Raw genomic sequence first — 23,355 nt, 5'->3', positions numbered from 1 at the left:
TCTGCTGTCCCCTTCTCCTTTTGCCTTCAATCTTTCCCAGCATCAGGGTCTTTTCCAGAGAGTTTTCTCTTCGCATTAGGTGGCCAAAATATTTGAGCTTCAGCTTCAGTATCTGTCCTTCCAATGAGCACTCAGGGTTGATTTCCTTCCTGAGTGCAGCACTTTAACAGCATCATCTTTTAGGATTTTAAATAGCTCAGCTTGAATACTGTCATCTCCGCTAGCTTTGTTGTTAGTCATGCTTCCTAAGGCCCACTTGACTTCACTCTCTGTCTGAGTGCTGCCATAACAGGGAAAGCAGGAAACTGGATAATTGTGTCGAAATGCAAAATGAAAGTAGAAGACTTAATTCTTGCTATTTAGAAATGGTAGGAGAAATAATTTAGCTAAGGCTAGCTCACAGTGACCTAACCAAGAGGACTGACAGGGTGTGGCTATAGTACTTTGGAGTCCTTTACTTTGAAAACAAACTCCAGGCAGGGTGGCTCCTGAAGTCATCTTCAGGTGAATGAAATGAAATTATTTGGGTTTCATTGATCATGTAAGCAAGCTGTAGTATGCTTAACATCAGGACGGGTTGGTCTACTCTTGTTGGTATCCATTGTGTCACTGAGGGTGGTTGGAATATGGAGAATTGTGTGTGCCTAATTAGAGGGAAAAAACCCAAAACTTAAAAAAAGCAATGAGGGCTGATTCATGCAAGCTTCTCAGTCTGTGGCAGCAGAGATTTTTATCCAGCCCATGCTGATGTGTAGCCACATCAGACTGTGTCGAGATAGCGGGGGCATGGGCTGCCCTTGGCCAGGTTTTGATACACCACTGCAGTTACCGGCAGACTGAAAACTCTGGCCATTATGGGCTGAGAGTGTATTTAGAACTGGTTCTTAGGTTTAACCCAAACATATTTTGTTGCTGTTGTTAAACAATAATAAAATATTTTATACCGGCTTTCTGCAGAAGTCACTAAGGTGATGCACAACAAATCAAAATAAAACAATAGCATAAAAACACAGAAATCAGTAATAAAACCATGCTAAACCATTAGAACACTAAGAAGCAATTTAAAAGGCCAGATTGAACAGATGCATTATAATACTTCTTTGAACAGTTGAGAGAGTGGCGGGGGCAGTCACAATTCTGAAGGGAGAGCATTCCACAGTTTGGGTTCATGTGTGCCCAACAAATGGGCCTCTGCGAGAGATGGTGTCTTCAAAAGGGCCTCACTGGCAGATGACCCAGTGACAGGTTCATAGAGAGATAGCCAGGCCCTAAGATAGCCAGGCCCTAAGCCCTTTAGGGATTTAAAGGTTTAATTTTTGTGAACCGCCCAGAGAGCTTCGGCTATTGGGCGGTATAGAAATGAAATAAACAAATAAATAAATTAAAATCAACTCTTTGTATTGAGCTTGGAAAACAATTGACAACCAGTGCAAACTTTTGGTATTGGTGTAATATGATCTTGACTGTACACCAGTTAGTAGCTTACCTGCCACGTCTTGTACCAGTTGAAGCTAATGTCTTGGAGTTGCCTGGATCCTGTTTGCAAAATCTGTTTGTCTTATGGCATTAGCACACTAACAGAGTGCTGTCCAACTCTGATTCCCATGATTGTAAAACACAACAGAATGACTTCTTTCATTTGCAGAATCCTAAAACAAAAGAGCAGATTGAAAACCTGTTACGAAATGGAAGGAATAAGGAACTACGGGACCGTCTGTGCCGGCGACTTACATTTGGGACTGCTGGGCTCCGCTCTGCCATGGGGGCTGGCTTTTGCTACATCAACGATCTTACTGTGATCCAGTCAACACAGGTGAGTTTCATGGAGAAGGCAGAACAGCTTCCCAATAATTTAACACTGATCCTTTCAAGATATGTGCTGTTCTGTCCCTCAGGTTCTCAAACAACCTTGTTTTACAAACTAAACATTTCAATTTCTTGTGCAAAATTTTCATAACCTTTGGTGCAGTTACCCCACAGAGTATGAATGCCATGGAATGAATTAGGATAGCAAATGAATAATGACTATTTTGTGCCTGGCACATTTTTTATTAAAAGTTTTTGTGCCCCTCAGTTGAACAGGCTCCAGACCAGCTTATGTCAGGTCAGTAACAAATAAGACAGTCCCTGCCCACAGGCATAAAAGACATGACACAAAAAGAAAGGCAATGGGGAGGGAAGTGGAGGCAGGGGTAACCAGGTAAGCAGGATGTGGTTGCCCATGGGTGCCCAGCTCTCCGTGGCTTGTTGTGTTGTGCGAAACCAGGTGGCAGGGATTGTGTGAGGGTTTGACAACTCTCAAATAACCCTAAAACAAGCCATAGGTTCTTTGAGGGTTGTTTAACCCGCAAACAATCCCTGCCGCCTCAGTTTTCATGACATGGCAAGCTGGGTGCCAGCAGGTGCCTGGCACAACACAGCCCTGTGGGTAAATTAACCCATGGTGAGCTGTTGTGTGAACCAGGTAAACATCTGTGATGTGCCAGAATTGCAAGAGCTTTTCTGGAGGGTGGAAGCACCTAGGGAACATATTTGGCATGAACAGATAGTGATACCCTGTTTAATGCAGCCATGTGGAGGCTGCTCCACTAAGGAGCAAGCCACTTGTGATCCAGTGACCAAAACAGACCCTGCAAGTTGAACCATGCCAACCTGGCTTCTGGCTTCATGGTTTATGTTGGCATGGCTGAAATTTCAGGAATCCTGTGGAGAGCTGTTTCACACAAAAGGCAGCTCCTCTACTATCTGCGTGTATGAATTGAGCCTCTCTCACACACATATCTTTAACATAATTCCCTTTGTAAGTGTGAGTGACTAACATGCTAAACACCTTCAAGTACAGTTAATTGACACATGCAGAATTGTGTGTGTATGTGGGGATCTCCTATGGGTAGGGTTAGTTGAAAGTGTAAAACTTCTTTTCTAAAGAACTTGTGTTGTTGCTAGCATGGCAGGTTTTAAATAACAATTGAGCATTTTAGTGTGTCTTATTGAACTGTTTAGGAAGTAGACAGAGCTTTTCACTTTCTTACTTGTGTACGCTATTGACTTTGGAGCTGTTCATGCTCTGACAGCCTGGACGGCACGTGTTTCCTTTGTGTTTTGGTCTGCTAAAAGCATGAGGAACTTTGGATTGGCTGATAAGAAGTAATAAGCATTCTTGGCAGAAAACTCCAGTTCGGACACCAGGGAGTCTCTGAGACTCTGCACCGTTTTGCTTGCTTTGTAGGTTACATTCCGTACTGGTGGATGTTTACTTCAGTAACTATTTTTGGTTGCATAAGTAAGCATTCTTTGACAACTAGGTTAAGCTGGAAGAGTTCTTGTGGATACTTGCTTGTTTGTGTTTTACTAGCCCTAGTTTCAGATTGCATTGGGTTGAAGGCTATGTCTGAAAAATAATTTGGAGGAGCTGCCAGCTGCATTGCTGGATTTAAACTGACTTTAAACCTTAAACTTAAACTGACTTTAACCTCTTTTTGGATAGACTTGAAGAGAAAACAAATGTGCACAGGGCTGGTCCGCTTTGCCACAGCAAGTAGCTACAGCATGCAGTCCAAGAGGAGTGTCCACAAAACCTGCTGCACCAAAGCAGAGGGTTCTGAGGCACGCTCGGGTTATGTGCTAGGTCTGCTTCCCTTGGCCACCTTCTAAGCAGGATCAGTGCTGCCACTGTGACCGCCTAGAACACTTGTTTAGATGGCCTGCCCCTGAGCATGTGTGCCCATGGATATGCTCTGTTTCTCATGTCTGGCAATGTTCAGAAATCTCCTTTAAACTTGCATGTAGGCAGATGTCCATCTGCACAAGTGTCGTTTCCCCCCCCCCCCCAAGTAGTCAGAGGCAAAAGGAACAGAAAGAATCTACTGTTCATTTTCCCTCAAGCAACCATTAGTGGCTGAGGAAGACTTCTCCAAACGACACAAGCCCAGCTGTAGTCTTACAGAACACAGCTCAAGTTCATGAAGATAACTTAACAGTTTTTATTTTGATCCCTTAGCTGTGACTCACTTGGGTTATTTACCTCCATCTAAGAACTTGGATTTTCCCCTTGCTTTAGGGCAACAGAGGCTGCCACAACTTGAGATGGGGTATGAAGCGTATCTCCTGTAAAATTTCAATCCCTGCTATAGGGCAGCTTCATGTGCTTACTTTGGATAACTCAGTGGATGCGTATTTGATCTTAGGGTATTGACTGATTTGGTTGGGAAAGACTGAACAGCTTTGGGTTGTATTCACCTTTCCTGTAGCGTATCTTGGCTGGCTTGCTAATATAATTTGGAACTGTGTGCTCTTCTTGCATTCTCTGCTGGACACCAGCATTATGGGGTTTTGTGTTTTTTTTTTTTGGCACACTTCAGTCTGGGTTGCATCTGGCAGGTTGACATGTGGATGGGGTGGCCTTGGGTCCCTTCCAACTCTGATTCTGTATGTCCTCCTTGCAGGCTTTCCTACCTACAATCTGAATGGAAAAGAGCAGTTCTTGAACTTTTCAGTTTGTTTTGCGTAATTATTCCTTCTAGTTATGTTTATATGGAAAATGGAAGAGTTTTGAAATAGTGTCCACAGTTCTTCTCATATGAATTTACAACCCCACAATCCCTTCATGGTATCCCAGCTAAATCCATGGGGCAGTCGGAATGACAAGGGAAAGGCTTTGCAATGCAGTCACGCTGAGGATCAGATAAGCATGTTAATCCGCTGGTCAGCAGTCTCATGACTGAGATTTGTGCTGGCTGAAGTGCCAGGGGCTTAATCAGCATTCAGATTTTGAGCCTCTGTCAATGTTGGTTTTATGCTGAGTCAGAGAAGATATGGCCTGTGGTACATGAGCTGAGACCCAACCATACTAGACTTGTGGGAAGTTGAAGAAAAATGGCCCTCTCTCTATAGACTGCAGACAGAAGTGAAGCAGGAATGGTGCCGTTATTTCAGGTACTCTGAAAGTGAAATCGGTGCTAAAAGTTCTCCAAGACCAAGTGAAATGGCAAGGTAGGGTATTATTTATTTATTTCTTATATTTATATCCCACCTTTCTTCCATCGTGGAACTCAAAGTGGTTACATGTGGTTCCCAGGTGGACTCCCTTCCAAGCACTGACCAGACCCAGACCTGCTTAGCTTCAGCAAGGTAGCTGTCTCATGTGCCTTCAGACCATGCCTGGGACCAGGGTATTAAATTACCCTTATTACCCTTAAAAGGGTATTAAGCTTTTGGAAAGGGTGGGGTATTGCTTACCTGTGGGACCATCTGTAAATCTGGAGACCCCCATGTGCAGAGTAGTATAAAACATTCTAGTATTTCATAGAATCATAGAACAGTAGGGCTGGAAGGGGCCTATAAGACCATTGAGTCCAATCTCCTGCTCAGTGCAGGAATCCAAGTCAGAGCATCCCTGACAGATGGCTGTCCAGCCTCATCTTGAATGCCTCCAGTGTGGGAGAGCCCACTACCTCCCTAGGATTTGAATCAGTTACCTTTGAACTAGCACATTTTTTGACAACATGTCCTTGGGACTGTTTTGAGTTTCCCCACTGCAGAGGCCTGGTTTGAATGATCATATATGCATGAGCTTTTTGCCCCCGTGCTCTGCCCTCATGCCAGCTCCTCCTGTCTCAGCTTGCAGTGATAAGTCAGGAAGTTTTCAATTAACCATAATTTCCCATTACACCTGAATCAGGAAATGATGGTTACTAGGTTTGGAGCAAGCCAGGATCTTAAACCACAGTTATAAGTTTAAGATCCTGTCTTGTTCCAAACGTGTTAGTAATAGTTTCCTGGTTCAGACATAATGGGAAACAATGATTAATTGAAGGATTCTAGGGTTAATTGCGGTACTGAGGAGGGAAGGAATTGTATGTGCAGGCTCAAGCCTCATTGCTATATCGGGTTATTAAGCTAAAATATGATTGTCTGAACTGGGCCAATATGTTCAACTACCAATGACATATTTTTAGGAGAGTATAGGAAAATAATGGTCTTCATTATGTAAAGAAGTAGCTGGCTACTGAGCAGATATTGATCATTGTACAGGTTGACTTGGTATGGGGGGGGGTTCTCCACCTGCGATTTACTCAGAGGTGGCTGTGCATGGAGGTCATTAGGGATACATGACGTCGTGGCCATCCAGCAGCCACCCTGGAGCTTATCACAGAAAAAACGGATTTCCTGAGACTGCTTAAAGTCTGATTCTTTTCCTCAGGTCGGGTTCTCAGCTGTATAGTTGTGTGCCCCAACCCCCGCATTTACCTCGGGTATGCTAGCCCTGCCCAGGGGTGTGCCTTTCACCGTGACCCCGGTCAAGGGGAGTTTCCTGTGTGTTTGCCCTCCCTGCCCAAACCTCAGAAGTAATTCCCATTGTGCTCAATGAGGCTTGTCCCCTGAATGCCCATATCAGAATTTACAGAGATCCCCCTCCACTGAAATGGCACAGTTTAAAGCACATTCCCTAAATGCTCTAAAGCGCAATCTCGAGGCTCTGATTCTCTGTTGTTTGGTTTATTGCCTTAGGAAGTAACTACTTCACACCTTCGTTATAGAGATCCTGGGCAGCATCTGGTTAGAAAGGGGGCTGGTTTCCCATCCCTGTGTTCTCTCTCTCTCTCTCCCTCTCCCCCCACCCCTATCTTTCCCAGCACAAGCATATGTGTGTCTACTTGGAAGTAACTCCCATTGTGGTCAGTGAGGCTCCTGAAGTGCAGGTGCATCTGGACCTTCAAGGGAAAGGAGAAAGTGGGAGGGGATGGGGGGGATGCTCTCTTATTGGCTGAGCAGCTCCTGCCGGTCAGATGACATTCACTTCCATTCCCACTGGGAAGTATGTTCTGTGAAGCGATTTTTAGTGGAGCCCTGCATGAACCGAAGCGCAGCAAAGCTGATTAGTTTTTAAAAAGCCAGTACTCCTCCATTTGCTTCTCCTTCCGTTGTCATGAAAACACCCCCAGGGATTCTTTTTGTTGAATGATATTAAAGCAATTGGTGAGGATGACTTAAGGTCATATTTTTTACTTTCTTTTTGTTTCCCTTGTGCTTATGATGAAATGATCAGTGCTGGATTCAGGACTGTGGTTGATGAGGATGTCAACTAGGAGGCCTTGGGCAATTCCAGCCTTGTAAATAAGCCCATAGATGTTAGTGGCCTGCCTTTTTTTTTGTAAGCTAGCCTGCATTTTATTAGCAACCTTCTCTGCAGCCAGCATGGCAAAGCAGGATACTAGCCTCTTAGGAGGGAAGTTTAAAAACTACCTTCTACCAAACAGACTGGTGGAGGAGGGACAAAACTGAAGCATAGGCTTCCTCCTTTGCCAGTTTGTTTGGTTTCCAAGCTGCCTGCCAAGGTAGGAATGGAGAGATCTGCTCCTCCTCTGCCAGCCTACTCTCCTGCATGGGATTCCTGGTTGCCTATGGCTACCGGGCAGAGTGGATAAGAATTTTTAAAAGGTAAAAATGGGATTTTTCTGATTTTTTAAAAATGTAAATACTAAAAGAATAACTTAGTTAATGTTAAATAATCTGAATATAAGCATGCTAGCCCTACAGTTACATCTCTAAACTGAATCAACGCCATTTGATACAATGGCCCAGTTCAGATGTCACACCATCGTTTATTGTGACAGGAATGAGCCTAGCTGCCTCTCCACCTCCCCCCGCCCCCCCAAGCTGCTGTGCTCTCTCCTTCTTCCTCCAGTGCAACCTCAGGGATTGGAAGCGTTTTCTTCTGTTTTTGCTAGCCCACAGCTTGTCATGCCATCCAAATGGACAAACCTTGGTTAACATTAACTTATTTGAAACAACCCAACTTTAAACCAAGGTTAGGAAGATGGCTTGTTTAAACAAACCATGGTTAAGATTAACCACGCTTTAGAATTTGGATGACATGCTAAACTGTGGTTAATTGAAATTGGTTAATTGAAATTGGACCTTTTGATCTCACGAGCCCAAGGCTTGATGTGGCTCACGCTTTTCCTGACTGTTGAATTGGAGGAGGCTTTTCTATGTAAACGTGATCATTTCTCAGATGTGAATATTTACATGCTAACTACCAAACATAGGCATGTCACCTGATTCAAATGAACTGCTCTAGACTGTCCAGTAACTGTCAGACCTTGCTTTAACCTATCAGTCATAGGCATTTCATTTTTGTTTGCTACTTTGTTTTTGTGAGGGTGGTGTTGGCCCAAGGCAGAGTAAAGCAGAAAGGATCAACACTGGAAAGAAAAGGAAAAGACAAAATTGTCCATTACTAAGTTCCCTGTATTCTCATACTTAACCTCAGAAACTGTGATGGTTGCTGTCATTAGAAGGACCCTGTATGGGTCATGCAAAACATACAGTGCAACAAATAGATGCAAAGTCTGGTTGTAAGAGTGAAACAACAGTGTAAAATAATGTTCTAGTTATAAGTTAACATGGTTTATAGTTAGATTTTCACCATTATTTAGGAAATATATAAAGAAGTATCAGTGGAAAACCTGATTTAAATTAAATCAATGATTTAAATCATCCTATCTCTCCCCTTTGCTAATTTAAATAATTGATTTAAATCAATCTACTCTGCACCAAGTGAATTGTTAAATACAAGGCTGGGCAATTCACTTTGCAGGACTGATGTAAGGGTACAAATGAGATGATAACGTGTTTGTAGCTAGCTTCCCCTGGGACTGTTGAATAAAGAACGAAAGGAATCTCAGTAAAAAAATATAGTTTGCCTGCCTGTGTCTAATATAGACTGTGTGCTTGGGACAGATAATTCTTTATATTTAAATTGCACAATGTCATCACCTGTCCTCTCCCTATGGGATAGGGAGGGTCTAAAAATCTTAGTAGACAACAGGCATTTATATATGCTACCTCTCTTTTACTTTGCTGCAGGGGATGTACAAATACCTTGAGAAATGTTTTTCAGACTTCAAGCAACGAGGTTTTGTTGTTGGATATGACACACGAGGCCAGGTGACCAGCAGTTGCAGCAGCTTGAGGTATGAATTTAGTTCAAATGCAAAAGAGTGGCTTGGAATACCTAAGTTTTTCTTGGAGAAGAAAACCTTAACAGTTTGAGGATGAGAAGAAATCTGGAAGTGCTATCTGCAGGTGAATTAGTCTAAATTCTGCCATATTACAGATCTCATTTCAGTTTCAAGGGGCAGGAGGTCAGGCACAGAGTAACTCCAGCCACGGATCTGATGCCTCTCTTAGTACCACAGCTGTTGCACAGGCCTGGCTCTTTTCATGGGCAAGCTTTTAAACGTCATATAATGATAAAACTATAGAAAGTCATCTTATAATACTATTCATTAACTTTAAAGGCATAATTTGGCCCTATAGAAATAGTCTGAGATCCAAGAGATGTACAGAAGCTGCCCCCAAACCTCCAAGGTACTTCCTAAGGGCTTAATTAAAAAGCAGCTTGTTTAGTATGAGACCAGCTTTAAAAAGACATTCTGACAGTGTTTGCATGTTGCTGTATTTTCTTTGAGTTCCAGTAATCTAGGAATGTGTCCTTTGTTCAGTGCTTTTAAGTATGGGGAAGGGGAGTAAGTGAACAATGGCAGAATTAGGGTGCAGAGAGACATAATACAAAAACAGCTCAGGGGTCATTCCTGGGTTGTTTACAAAGCTAGATGTCAAGCAGAAGCCAAGAGCACGCAGGAGACTTCTTACCCATGGTTGCTGCAAACCAGGTCATTATGTTTGGCTTCACCTTGGGAACTTTGATGCTCTGACCTGGATTCCTGCACTGAGCAGGGGGTTGGACTTGATGGTCTTATAGGCCTCTTCCAACCCTACTATTCTATGATTCTGTGAACTGTTTTTTGGCTTAGGACTTTGGGGAAAGTGGTACGCACAATATTGTTCGTTGATCATTCCTTGTCTTCCATAGACTTGCAAAGCTCACTGCTGCTGTTCTGCTTGCTAAGGGAGTGCCTGTCTACTTGTTCTCAAGATATGTTCCCACTCCTTTTGTGGTAAGTGTCTGTCCTTTCTTTAAGATTGTGTTTATAGACAGCAGGTTCTAAGTCGGATCCTTATCTCCATTGTGCAACTTTACTGAATTCCGTGGCAGTAGGACTGCAGTAGAGGTTGTGGCAGTAGGAATGCAGTAGAGGTTGTTTTCTGTTGGATTGAACCTACTGGGCATTGTTATCATAAGGCCAGCATCTGCATGCACTAATGGTGAAGTGGTATATTAGAAATGAGAAATCAAAGCAAATATCATCCCTCTGTATTCTTGATAAAATGATATGTTTTGTAGTGGTCCTGTGCTAGAGTTGGAACAAACGACTTGTATCCCTGTCCCAGAAACTTTTTAAAGTTTTGTTTTGGAATAGCATCAACATATGCAAGGCAAATGTCTTTCATAGCTGAATATGTATCTGCTGAAATCTTGGTTTATTCTAGTAGCAATAATTTGTTTGTTCATGCCATACATGAAGCCTGCACACTGGACGTGTCTGGGCACTGGCCATGTTCTTCTCAAATTTACACTTTACCATTGTTACTTTTAGCCTTGTGATATGTTCCATGGTGTTTTCTTGGCAAGAATACTGGAGTGGGTTGCCATTTCCTTCTCCAGTGGACCACATTTTGTCAGAACTCTCTGCCATGACCTGTCCGTCTTGGGTGGCCCTGCACGGCATAGGTTATGGCTTCACTGAGTTACGCAAGCCCCTTCGCCACAACAAGGCAGTGATCCATGAAGGGGTATACTACTAGTTATAGCTTAGGGATTTTATTATATTAAGTGGTATTATATAAGTTTTACAAACAGATAAATAAATAAATAGCTATGGATTTCCAAAGTCACAAAGAGTGGAAAATCATGAACTATGATCAAGAGAGCTGCATGGCTCACTCCACACACACAGTGGACTTTCCGACTCTTGTTTCAGATGGAAGCCCCTTGTGCCCTCTGGCAAGCTACTTCTAAAGGTTGTAGCGCAGCAAGGGAAGGAGCCTGTGTTTTGAGACAGAAGCAAGACAAAAGCCTTGCCTTTCAGGTGCCTAAGGGAGCTTCCAGATTGAAGCCCTTGGGTGCCATAAGGAGAAAGCTGATCACATTTAAGGCCATTTGAAATAACTGAGACCAGTGCAGCAGTAATTTTCTTCTGGATTACACCCGTGAGCTGCCATCTTTGGGCCCAATTATGCATGTTAATGCTTCTAGATAACTTTGATCTATTTCAAAGTCATTGAAGTCTTGAATGCCATGAGGCCGTTCACTTCTTTCAGTTTTTGAATGCTTGTTTAAGAACATAAGAAGAGCCCTGCTGGATCAGATGAAGGGTCCATCTAGTCCAGCATTCTGTTCACACAGTGGCCACCCAGCTGTCGACCGGGAACCCAAAAGCAGGTCACAAGTGCAACAGCACCCTCCCATCCGTGTTCCCTAGCAACTAGTGTACATAGGCTCACTGCCTCTGGTACTGGAGGTAGCACATAGCCATAAGGACTAGTAACCACTGATGGTCCTTTCCTCCAGGAATTTGTCCAACCCCCTTTTAAAGCCATCCAAATTGGCAGCCATCGCTACATCCTGTGGTAGCGAATTCCATAGTTTAACTATGTGCTGTGTGAAGAAGTACTTCTTTTTATCTGTCCTGAATCTCCCACCAGTGAGCTTCATAGGATGACCCTGGGTTCTAGTATTTTGAGAGAGGGAGAAAAATGTCTCCCTATCCACATTCTCCACACCGTATTTTGTAGACCTCTATCCTGCCTCCCCTTAGCCTCCTTTTTTCCAAGCTAAACAATCCCAGCTGTTGTAACCTTCTTTCATAGGGGAGATGGTCCAGCCCCCTTGATCATTTGAGTTGCCCTTTTCTGCACTTTTTCCAGCTCTACAATATCTGTTTTTAAGTGTGGTGGCCAGAACTGGACACATTATTCCAAGTGTGGCCGCATCATAGATTTGTATAGGGGCAGTATGATACTGGCAGTTTTATTCTCAATTCCTTTTCTAATTATTCCTCACATGGAGTTTGCCTTTTTTTACAGCGGCCACACACTGGGTTGACATCTTCATTGAGCTGTCCACCACAACCCCAAGATCTCTTTCCTGGTCAGTCACTGCTAGCTCAGATCCCATCAGGCTATACTTGAAGTTGGGATTTTTTGCCCCAACGTGCATCACTTTACACTTGCTTACATTGAACCACATTTGCCATTTAGATGCCCATTCTCCCAGTCTGGAGAGATACTTTTGGAGCTCTTCACAATTCCTTTTTGTTTTAACCACCCTAAATAATTTGTTGTCATCCGCAAACATGGCCACTTCACTGCTTACTCCTAATTCCAGATCATTGATGAACAGATTGAAAAGCATTGGTCCTAATACAGATCTCTGTGAGACCCCACTATTTACCTTCCCCCATTGGGAGAATTTACCATTTATTCCTATTCTCTGCTTTCTGTTCTTTAACCAGTTACTGATCCATAAGAGGATCTGTCCTTTTATTCCATGACTGCTAAGTTCTCAGGAGTCTTTGGTGAGGGACTTGGTCAAAAGCCTTTTGGAAGTCCAAATAAACAATGTCTACCAGATCACCCTGTCTGCATGTTTATTCACACTCTCAAAGAACTCTAAAAGGTTAGTGAGACAGGACTTACCTTTGTGGGAGCCGTGTTGATTCTTTTTCAGCAGGGCTTGTCCTTCTATATGCTTACTAATTTTATCTTTAATAATGCCTTCAGCCAATTTACCTGGAACAGATGTTAAGCTAACCAGCCTGTAATTTCCCTGATCCCCCCCAGATCCCTTTTTTGAAAATTGTTGTTACACTGGCCATTTTCCAGTCCTCTGGTATAGAGGCTGATCTTAGGGACATGTAGCATATTTTGGTTAGAAGATCAGCAATTTCATATTTGAGTTCTTTGAGAACTCTAGGCTGGATACCATCTGGGCTCCATGATTTGTTTGCTTTCAATCTATGAATAAGGTTGAGAACTTCATCTTTTGTCACCACTATTTGCCTCAGTTCATCAGACTCCCTTCCTGAAAACATCAGTTCAGGCACAGGTATTTGTCCTATATCTTCTGTAATGAAGACAGATGAAAATAATTCATTTAGCTTCTCTGCAGTCTCCTCCTCCTCCTTCAGTACTCCTTTAACTCCATTGTCATCCACTGGTCCAACTGCCTCCCTAGCTGGTTTTCTGCTTCTGATATATTTAAAGAATTCTTTATTGTTGGCCTTGATGTTGTTAGTGATATGCTATTCAAAATGCTTGTTTGCATCTCTTCTGGTCTGCTTGCATCGCCTTGTGCAAGCTTGTGCTACCTTTTGTTTTCCTCGCTTGGGCAGGACTTCCATTTTCTGAAGGAAGCTCTCTTTTCTCTAATAGCCCCATTAACACTGCTCATTAACCATGTCAGCAACCTCTTGGACTTGGTGCTGCCTCTCCTAACCTGTGGTATACATTTTAGCTGGGCTTCTACTATTGTGGTTTTGAGTAATCTCCAAGCATTCGGAAAGGATTTAATCCTCTTGGCTCCCCTTTTAACTTGCTTTTCAACATTTCCCTCATTTTAGAGAAGTCTCCTCTTTTGAAGTCAAATGCGACTGTGTTGGACTTCCTGGATAATTTTCCATTTAAATATATATTAAATCTGATAGCACTGTGATCACTGTTTCCAAGTGGTTCAACAACATTTACATCTCATACTAGGTCCTGGGTGACACCACTTAGGATTAAATCCAAGGTTGCCTCCCGTCTGGTCAGTTCCATGACCAACTGTTCTAGGGCACAATCATTTAGGGCATCGAGAAATTTAACCTCTTAACATTGCTGGAATGTGCATTCATCCACTCAATGTGGGGGTAACTGAAGTCGCCCATTATTACAACACTTCCTTGTTTGGAGGCCTCCCTGATTTCGTTTTCCATCTCAAGGTCACTCTGAGCATTCTGGTCTGGGGGATGATAGCATGTTCCTAGCATTAAATTAGTTTTGGAGCTTGGTATTGTCACCCACAGTGCTTCTGTGGAAGAGCCTACCCTTTCTAGGTGTTCTAGTCCACTCGACACTATGCCCTCTTTGATGTACAGGGCAACACCTCCCCCAGTATGCCCTTTCCCCTCCTTCCTATGGAGTTTATATCCAGAGATGACTGTATCCCACTGGTTCTCTGCTCCTCCAGGTTTCTGTAATGCCCACTATATCCAGGTTTTCCTTCAAAATCAAGCACTCCAACCCTCCCATTTTGGCTCGGAGGCTTCTAGCATTTGTATAAAAACACCTTTACACGGTATCCCTCCCCAGATTTCTCTGGTGTGTGCATCTTTTGCTATGGGACGTTGGCCCTTTTGGTTGGCTATCATATTCTACCATGTGCTCTTGGTCTATTTCCTCCCCTTCTACATTTGGGCAATCAAAAACATTTTCATCTTCATCCCTTTGGGATGATTTAATCTGAACTGGATGCTTCCCAGCTCCTATCAGCTTTCCCCCAAGATTTAGTTTAAAAGCTGCTCTGCCACCCTTCTTATGTTTAGCACCAGCAGTCTGGTTCCATTTTGGTTCAAGTGGAGCCCGTCTCTTGTACAGGCCCGGCTTGTCCCAAAACGTTCCCCAGTGCCTACCAAATCTGAACCCCTCCTTCCTGCACCACCATCTCATCCATGCATTGAGACTCCTCAGCTTCGCTTGCCTAGCTGGCCCTGCGCGTGGAACAGGTAGCATTTCCGAGAAAGCCACCTTAATGGTCCTGGATTTCAACCTTCTACTTAGCAACCTAAATTTGGCTTCCAGGACCTCATGACTACATTTCCCCACATCATTGGTACCAACATGGACCACGTCCACTGACTCCACCCCAGCACTATCTACTAGGCTATTTAGACAGCGCGTGATATCCGCAACCTTCGCACCAGGCAGGCAATTCACCATGCACTCTACACGGCCATCACAAACCCAGCTGTCTATGTGTCTAATGATCGAATCTCCCACTACCACAAGTCACCCTCCCCCCCGGAGGCACATCTTCAGTGCAAGAAGATATTTGTTCATCTTCCAAGGAATGGGTCCCTTCTAAGGGATCATTTCCCTTTTCCTCAGAATGACGCCCTCCTTCCCCAGAGACCCGCATTCTCCATGACAGCAGAGGAGCTGTCATCCTGGGAGTGGGACACTGAAGGTCCCTGAAGGTCTCATCCACCAACCTCTTTGCCTCTCTTGGCTTCTCCAGGTCAGCAACCTTGGCCTCAAGGGAACGAACTTGTTCCTCAAGAGCCAGGAGCTCATTACACCAAGCACACATCCACGACTTCCGTCCAGCAGTTAGATAGTCGTACATGTGGCACTCAATACAAAACACTGGATAGCCCCCACCCCCCTGCTGGCTTTCTTCCTCCATAACTGGTTTTTTATTTGGGTGTGTTTTCCCCAGAAAACTTAGTTGTTTACTACAAGAAAGTGGGGAAATTATTTATAGTTATTTATGTATAGTTACTTACTGTGAGTAAAGGGCCACAGTGGCTTAGTGGTTAAGACACTGAACTGCAGACCAGAAGGTCGGCAGGACAGCAGTTCGAGACCTGAGTGTCGCGTGACGGAGTGAGTTCCCGTCTTCAGTCCCAGCTCCTGCCAGCCTAGCAGTTCGAAAGCAAGAAATTGCAAGTAGATAAATAGGTACTGCTTCGGCGGGAAAGGTAACAGCGTTCCGTGCACCTCGGTGTTCAGCCATGCTGGCCACATGACCACGGAAGCGTCTTCGGACAGCTCTGGCTCTTCGGCTTAGAAATGGAGATGAGCACCACAGCCTAGAGTCGGACACGACTGGTTGGGGACACCTTTACCTTTACCTTTTACTTACTGTGAGTACAGAGTAGGGAGGGAAGAGCTCCCCACCCTGGCTTCCGTGCCCTGTTACTAAACTCACACAGTTGCTTAACTCACTTGTTTGCTGACACTTTGTCACTGGGGCTCCTTGCGCTCTGGGAGCTGGCTCCCTTGCAAACGTGCCTCCTTATGTAGATAGGCCCAACTGCTGCTGCAGTGAATCTGATTGTGGGGCCTCGTTTGAAAAGCAAGGGAGGGTGTGTTTGATGTTGCTTTTTCAGAAGATGTGCCTTTGGGAATATCTGGAAATGCTGCTTTAACATAATAATATTGCTAATTCAAGGCACTCCTTCTTGCAACATGTAATTTAAAACATCATATTATTTATTTATGTTATATCGTCAGTGTATATGCCTCTTATATGCCAGTTTATATACCGCTTAGAGATATCAAAAGATACTTTTAACTGGTTTTAAATGATGGTTTGTTTGAAATGGTGTTTTGATTTATTTTTATTTTTTAAAATGTTTTTGATTTAAAATATTGAATAGTTGGCATTTAGCATTTAGGGGTACAGTTGTACAGATGTGTGGAGAATCTGTTTCTTTTTCCTGAGGTGCTGTCAGAAATCATGGCATGCTACAACAAATGTGATTTTTGTCTTGCAGCCCTACGCAGTTCAGCAGCTCAGAGCTGTAGCTGGTGTCATGATCACTGCTTCCCATAACCGCAAGGAAGACAATGGCTACAAGGTACATTGGGGTACTGTCTAAATGCCTGTTAATGTTCAACAATTGTCTTCTTTTTAGTCAAGAGCCCTCAGTCATTGCCGCAGGCTGTAATATTCAGGGAAGTGTTCTGGAATGGAACACTGCATGATAATGTGTTCAGTTGGTGGGGAAACTGTTTCAAGAAAATGCATGTGGTCTTTTGCTTGGATGTTGATTCTAATGTTATTGGCCCACCTGGTTTGTACAATCAATGAATTGTCTAGGTGTCTGAGTTTATAAGTAAAACATACCTGCTTCAACTGTCCTTGCATGTCTTCGGTGAAAGTGTGGATGAAGGGAAATCATAGCCTCTTGGTGGAAAAGCCTCCTCCATTTCCACACCTCCAAAATATTGAAAGTCAGCATGGTATATGTGTTTCACTCTTCCTGTCATTAGGCCAACCTTGAAGTAAATCTCTGCTTGATCAACAGTTAATCCCCTCTTTCCAAATAGTTCCATGCTCTAACAGAGATGGATTCCTTCTTCCCTCCCGCACTTCTTGATGTAACTAATTTTTGCCTTTATCATGTATTTCCAAAAGTAGATAACAAAATACTGATCACAACCCTTACTTAATCTTATATACCAGACTATCAAATATTGACTTACTTGTCCTTATCTTGTCTCTCTTGATACCATAACACTGAACCGTGGTGTTTAGGTTATCTTTTATGTTTTATGATGTTTTACATTGTGTTTACTTTAAAAAAAAAAACCATTTTGGGAAGACTTGTATAGAAAAGCCATATATAAATGCTGTAAATGAATAATATATTGTAAATAGTGTGCCGCTACTGTATTTTGTTGACTTTGCATCACTACAAAAGGTTTTCCTGCTATTATTACTGAATGTTTAATATTCATGTGCTAAAAGCACTCCTGGTGCCACTTAGTCCTTAGAAGTAACTCAGGTCCTGCTTACAGTGAATGAATGCTTAACTTTCCTGAACACCTGCTCTAGGTATACTGGGAAAATGGGGCTCAGATCACATCCCCACATGATAAAGAGATCCTGAAATGTATAGACGAATGTGTTGAGCCATGGAATGACTCCTGGAATGAGAATCTGGTGGATAGTAGCCCTCTTACGCAAGATCCTCTGCAGAAAATCTGTGCAAGCTACATGGAGGATCTGAAAAAGATCTGTTACCACAGGTAAGAAATCAAAGCCAAGCAAACACGAACCCCGTAAGCATCACTTTTGTGTGTTGGAGGCCCATGGAGGGGGAGGTTCAGAATTGGAAGTGGTAGAACGCAGGCATGTGGCTTGACATCGTACCTTGAGCATAGGTTTGTGGACAGGAAAAGTGGAAGGGGAGTAGTGTGGATAAAGCAGAATTAGTTGATACTTCAGAGTTTGGCAATGAAATGCAGCTGTTTAAAGTAAATACCTCAGAGCAGACATGTTCAAATAATGAGCAGACAAATAGGAGATTTCAGATGTTGGATACAAATTCCCCGCCCCTCCGAAATTGCATTTTAAATATTCGCTTTTGTGTATGATTTGGTGAAGCTGCCTTATGTATCACTGGATAGCTCTGATTCTTATTTATAATGAAGATAGACATAAGATGTTTAGAGCAGTGAGCACTGCTCTGGAAGTGCTCTCACTTTATTATCAGCATCAGAATGCATAGATTACTTATTCATCCACTGAGGACTCCAGAGCAGTTTATATAAAAGTATAAAAACAATATAACAGTGAAAAATCAGTGAGGCATAAAAGGCTGTACAACCATGTGTTGGAGGTGTAGGGCTGGAGCCCAAAGTGGGCACAGTTTCACATGTGGTCCTTAGCTTTGTTCAGTATACAGTGGAAAAAATAAAGAAATTTGCATCTGGCATTCTCCTTCCCCAACCTGCACAAGATTCCCTCCATCACTTTTGTAGTTGGGGGGACAGAGTAAATAATATCAATAAGCCAGAGCCGGGCTGCTAAGGGGGCATGGCCTGGGGAGAGTCTGGAGGTCTAGACTGAGAGGTCTGGAGGTTTCCCCACCCCTGCTGTATAGGGTCAAAACATCTGCAAGTTTGAAGTAGGAGCTGGCTGGGCCTGTGATGTCAGTAAGAAACCTGTGTCCCCATCCCTGGGGCAGTCTTGCACGTTAACGTTTCCGTAAAAAAATTACAACACAAATGCAACAACTAAATGGATGATCATTCATGTAGTACTTTTAAAAATGAAATTTAAGAAGCGGGTAGCCCATGTGAAGTATGGGGGAAGGGCAGGATTGGTGACTGAGCCAGCATTCGATTGGCTGGCATTCATTTCAGTAGCAAAGCCAAGAGGAAACGAGGCTCGCCCTCCAGCTGAGGGATGGGCTGTGAGCCGCTTTCCTATCATGTCTGCCTTGATGCCTTGGCATGTCACCATCTCATGTGATGTCATTCCTCCTTTTTAGAAATAGCCAGTCTCTTACTAATACATTCTGTTTTCCTTCTAGGGAGCTGAACACAAAGACCAACTTGAAATTTGTTCATACTTCTTTTCATGGGGTTGGGCATGACTATGTGCAGTTGGCTTTTCAGGCATTTGGCTTCCAGCCTCCCATTCCAGTTCCTGAACAAAAAGACCCAGATCCAGACTTCTCCACTGTGAAATGCCCCAACCCTGAAGAAGGAGAATCTGTGCTGGTGAGTATGTTATGCAACTTACTCAGTAGTTTTGTGTGCAAATAGGCTGCCTGTTTTGCACAAGTGATGGAAGTATAATGTGAGCAATCAGTGTTAATCACAATGGACAGATCCAACTGACTTTTCTGAATTGATTAAAAAGAATAAATGGCCTCTTCCAGGAATTGTCTTTGCGGCTTGCAGAGAAGGAAGGTGCCAGGGTGGTGGTGGCTACTGATCCTGATGCAGACAGACTAGCTGTGGCAGAACTGCAGGAGAAGTAAGTGAGAGACTCTTCGCTGGAAACTCTGGGAAGGGAGAGAGACAGCAAAGCTCCCCTCCCACTCTTGTGGGTTGTCCTTGAGGCGAATTCCTCCATCTCTATTACTGTTTGAATGTTTACATTCATTTTTTAAAAAATCCATCCGGGTTAGAAGCAGGTCCTTCTGTGGTTTCAAACTAAAAACACATATGGCCCAAACTTCCTTTGTCTCAAGTATTCCTGCAACACAAATGTTTGGAAGGAACCAGTAAATCCTCAAATCCCTCCTTACACCAGGAGTAACTATCCATCTGCCTTCCATAGACCACAGGAAGTCAGGAGCAACAGATACACTAGACTCAGGTTGTTGCAGAGCAGTTGGGTCTTATTTATTTATTTATTTATTTATTTATTTCATTTCTATACCGCCCAATAGCCGAAGCTCTCTGGGCGGTTCACAAAAACTAAAACCAAACAACACACAATAAAACAATTTAAAATATATAGAACATTAAAACCACAATATAACAATACAACCACAATAAAACCTAGCAGCAGCACAGGAGCTTAAAATACAGATTTAAAACAGCAAATATAAAAATTTAGAAAGCTAAAATGCCTGGGAAAATAAAAAGGTCTTCACCTGGCGCCGAAAGGAGTACAATGTAGGCGCCAGGCGAACCTCACTAGGGAGCTCATTCCAGAGCCGGGGTGCCACAACAGAAAAAGACGTCCTCCTAGTAGCCACCCGCCTCACTTCCTTTGGCAGGGGCTCACGGAGAAGGGCCGCTGATGATGATCTTAAGGTCCGGGCAGGCACATATGGGAGGAGGCGATCCTTCAGGTAAACTGGCCCCAAGCCGTTAAGGGCTTTGAATGTTAACACCAGCACTTTGAATCGGGCCCGGAAATGGACTGGCAGCCAGTGCAGCTGGAAAAGTACTGGCGTAATATGAGCTCGCAGGCCAGTCCCTGTTAACAATCTTGCTGCCCTATTTTGGACCAGCTGAAGTTTCCGGACCGTTTTCAAAGGCAGCCCCACGTATAACGCATTGCAGTAATCCAGACGAGAAGTTATCAGAGCATGGATAACTGTAGCTAGGTTATCTCTGTCCAGATAAGGGCGTAGTTGGTATACCAGCCTAAGCTGATAAAAAGTGCTCCGTGCCACTGAGTTCACCTGTGCCTCAAGTGACAGTTCTGGATCCAAGAGCACCCCCAAACTACGAATCTGATCCTTTAGGGGGAGTGCAACCCCCTCCAGAACAGGTTGAATATCACCTAGCCGGGCAGACGAACCACCCACTAACAGTACCTCCGTCTTGTCTGGATTGAGTTTCAGTTTATTAGCCCTCATCCAGTCCATTACCGTGCCCAGGCACTGGTTCAGAACAGCCACTGCCTCACCTGGTTTTGATGAGAAAGAGAGGTAGAGCTGGGTGTCATCCGCATATTGATGGCACCTCAGCCCACACCTCTGGATAACCTCCCCCAGCGGTTTCATGTAGATGTTAAACAGCATGGGGGATAAAATAGAGCCCTGAGGAACCCCATGGCACAATTGCCATGGCACGGAGCAATAATCCCCCAGCACCACCTTCTGGAATCGGCCATCCAAGTAGGAGCGGAACCACTGTAGTGCAGTGCCTCCAACTCCCAACCCAGACAACCTATCCAGAAGGATACCATGGTCGATGGTATCGAAAGCCGCTGAGAGGTCCAGGAGAATCAACAGGGTTGCACTCCCCCTGTCCCTCTCCCGGCAGAGGTCATCCCACAGGGCGACCAAGGCAGTTTCCGCTCCAAAACCAGGCCTGAAGCCCGATTGAAATGGATCTAGATAATCCGTTTCATTCAAGAGTGCCTGGAGCTGTCCTACAACCACCCGCTCATGCACCTTGCCCAGGAAGGGGATGTTGGCCACTGGCCTACAATTGTTAACATCCTCTGGGTCCAGGTTAGGCTTTTTCAGGAGTGGTCTAATTACTGCCTCTTTTAAAGCAGCAGGCACCACTCCCTCTCTCAAGGAGGAATTTACAACCTCCTGGACCCAGCCGGACAACCCCTCCTTGTTTGATTTAATAAGCCATGAAGGGCAAGGGTCAAGCACACAAGTGGTCGATCGGACTTGGCCAAGCACCTTGTCCGCATCCTCAGGCCTCAGTAACTGAAACTCATCCAATAAAACTGGACTAGACGGTGCTCTGAACGCCTCTACCAATGGAACTGCATTAATGGTGGTGTCCAATTCATGACGAATCTGAGCGACTTTATCCTCAAAGTGCCGCGCAAACTCGTCACAGCGTGCTACCGAGGGTTCCACCGTCTCTCTCCCTGGCCCAGAATGTAACAGGCCGCGAACCACTCGGAAAAGCTCCGCTGGACGACACTGAGAAGATGCAATGCTGGTGGAAAAGAACTGTCTCTTTGCCACCCTCACCGCCACAGAGTAGGCTTGATAGTGGGCTCTTACCTGTGTTCGGTCAGACTCAGCACAAGTTTTCCTCCACCTGCGTTCTAGCCATCTCCCCTCTTGCTTCATTGCCCTCAGATCAGGTGTATACCAAGGAGCTGGCCGGGCTCTGCTCAGAGGGAGAGGGCGCTTGGGTGCGATCGTGTCAATCGCCCGAGTCATCTCTGCATTCCACAGAGCGACCTGGGCTTCGACAGGAGCACCAGCCATACCAGCAGGAAAGTCCCCCAGAGCCCTCTGGAATCCATCGGAATCCATTAATCTCCGGGGGCGGACCATTTTAATAGGTCCCCCACCCTTGCAGAGGGGAAAGGCTGCCAGAAGTCTAAACCTCAGCAGGAAGTGATCTGACCATGACAAAGGGACAGACGTTAATTCCTCCATTTTCAGATCACCATCCTCCTGCCCAGTCGAGAAAACCAGATCAAGCGTGTGTCCTTTTATATGCGTTGGGCCGATGACATGTTGGGACAGCCCCATGGTTGTCATGGCGGCCATGAAGTCCTGAGCCGCCCCGGATACAGCGGCCTCGGCATGGAAATTGAGATCCCCCAAGACCATCATCCTGGGGGTCCTCAACACCAAGTCCGAGACCACCTCCGTCAGCTCAGGCAGGGAGTCCGATGGGCAGCGGGGTGGGCGGTACACCAACAGAATCCCTAATCTGTCCCGGGTACCCAACACAAGGTACAGACACTCAAGATCTGCACTCGAATGAGCAGGAAGCCTGGAGAGGGAGATTGAATTCCTATAGACCACGGCAACCCCCCCTCCCCGACCCTCAAGTCGGTGTTGGTGCTGCACCGAGTACCCAGGAGGGCACAGCTGGGAGAGAGTGACCCCTCCCAGTTCCCCCACCCAGGTCTCAGTAATACATGCCAGGTCAGCCCCCTCATCCACAATCAAATCATGGATGAGGGAGGTCTTATTTTGGGCCGACCTGGCATTCAGCAGCAGCACCACCAGACCCGAGAGCAGACTGGTAAGGCTGCCAGGAACCATCAGGTTGGGGGAAGAACCAGAAGAGGGGACAGCTGTAAGGCGTCTAGCCCCTCTTCTCCTCAACTGGCCTGTTAATCCCCCAACGCCATACCTCCCCCTGCCCATGACCACAGTTATGGTGGCACCTCCCCCACCCCCTGAGTTGCCCAATAGTCCTCCCAGGCACATATTAAAATATTAGGATATAAAATATAAAACAGTTTAAAAGAATATAAAAAAGATAAAAGAGAACAGCAGCTAAGAAGGAACAGATAGTCCACGTTTGCCCCTTCCCCTGGTCTTTAAAGCTGCTGCCCTCTGCTGCTGCTGCTATTTGCTGCTGGTGTTGTGGCTGCTGGTGTCTCTGGAGAGGCAGGTGGGTAGATCTTCAGGTCCTACGCGACTCCAAGTGCGACGCTAAGTGCGCACTTAGCGTCGCACTTGGCGCGACGCCGAGGCGCTGCCTCTGGCAGCCCCG

The 23,355-nt window shown here is 44.8% G+C and overlaps 1 protein-coding gene across 2 annotated transcripts in view; it reads left to right on the top strand.

The window, feature by feature from the left end:
- Positions 1-23,355, top strand: part of PGM2L1 (phosphoglucomutase 2 like 1) — a 59,160-nt gene that overhangs the window by 20,314 nt on the left and 15,491 nt on the right. For both annotated transcript variants that reach the window (XM_084842377.1, XM_084842378.1), the window contains exons 2-8: positions 1,646-1,813; positions 8,872-8,978; positions 9,881-9,965; positions 16,446-16,529; positions 17,510-17,703; positions 18,993-19,182; positions 19,344-19,441. In XM_084842377.1, coding sequence (XP_084698503.1) covers positions 1,646-1,813; positions 8,872-8,978; positions 9,881-9,965; positions 16,446-16,529; positions 17,510-17,703; positions 18,993-19,182; positions 19,344-19,441 — 926 coding nt within the window. The remainder of the gene's footprint in view (positions 1-1,645; positions 1,814-8,871; positions 8,979-9,880; positions 9,966-16,445; positions 16,530-17,509; positions 17,704-18,992; positions 19,183-19,343; positions 19,442-23,355) is intronic.

Source organism: Heloderma suspectum, chromosome 3 (genome assembly GCF_057233095.1).
Source record: "Heloderma suspectum isolate Gila_16-S chromosome 3, 16-S_ref, whole genome shotgun sequence".
Classification (NCBI taxonomy): Eukaryota; Metazoa; Chordata; class Lepidosauria; order Squamata; family Helodermatidae; genus Heloderma; species Heloderma suspectum.
Note: the sequence above shows the minus strand (reverse complement) of the source record. Positions and strands in the feature narration are given on the sequence as shown.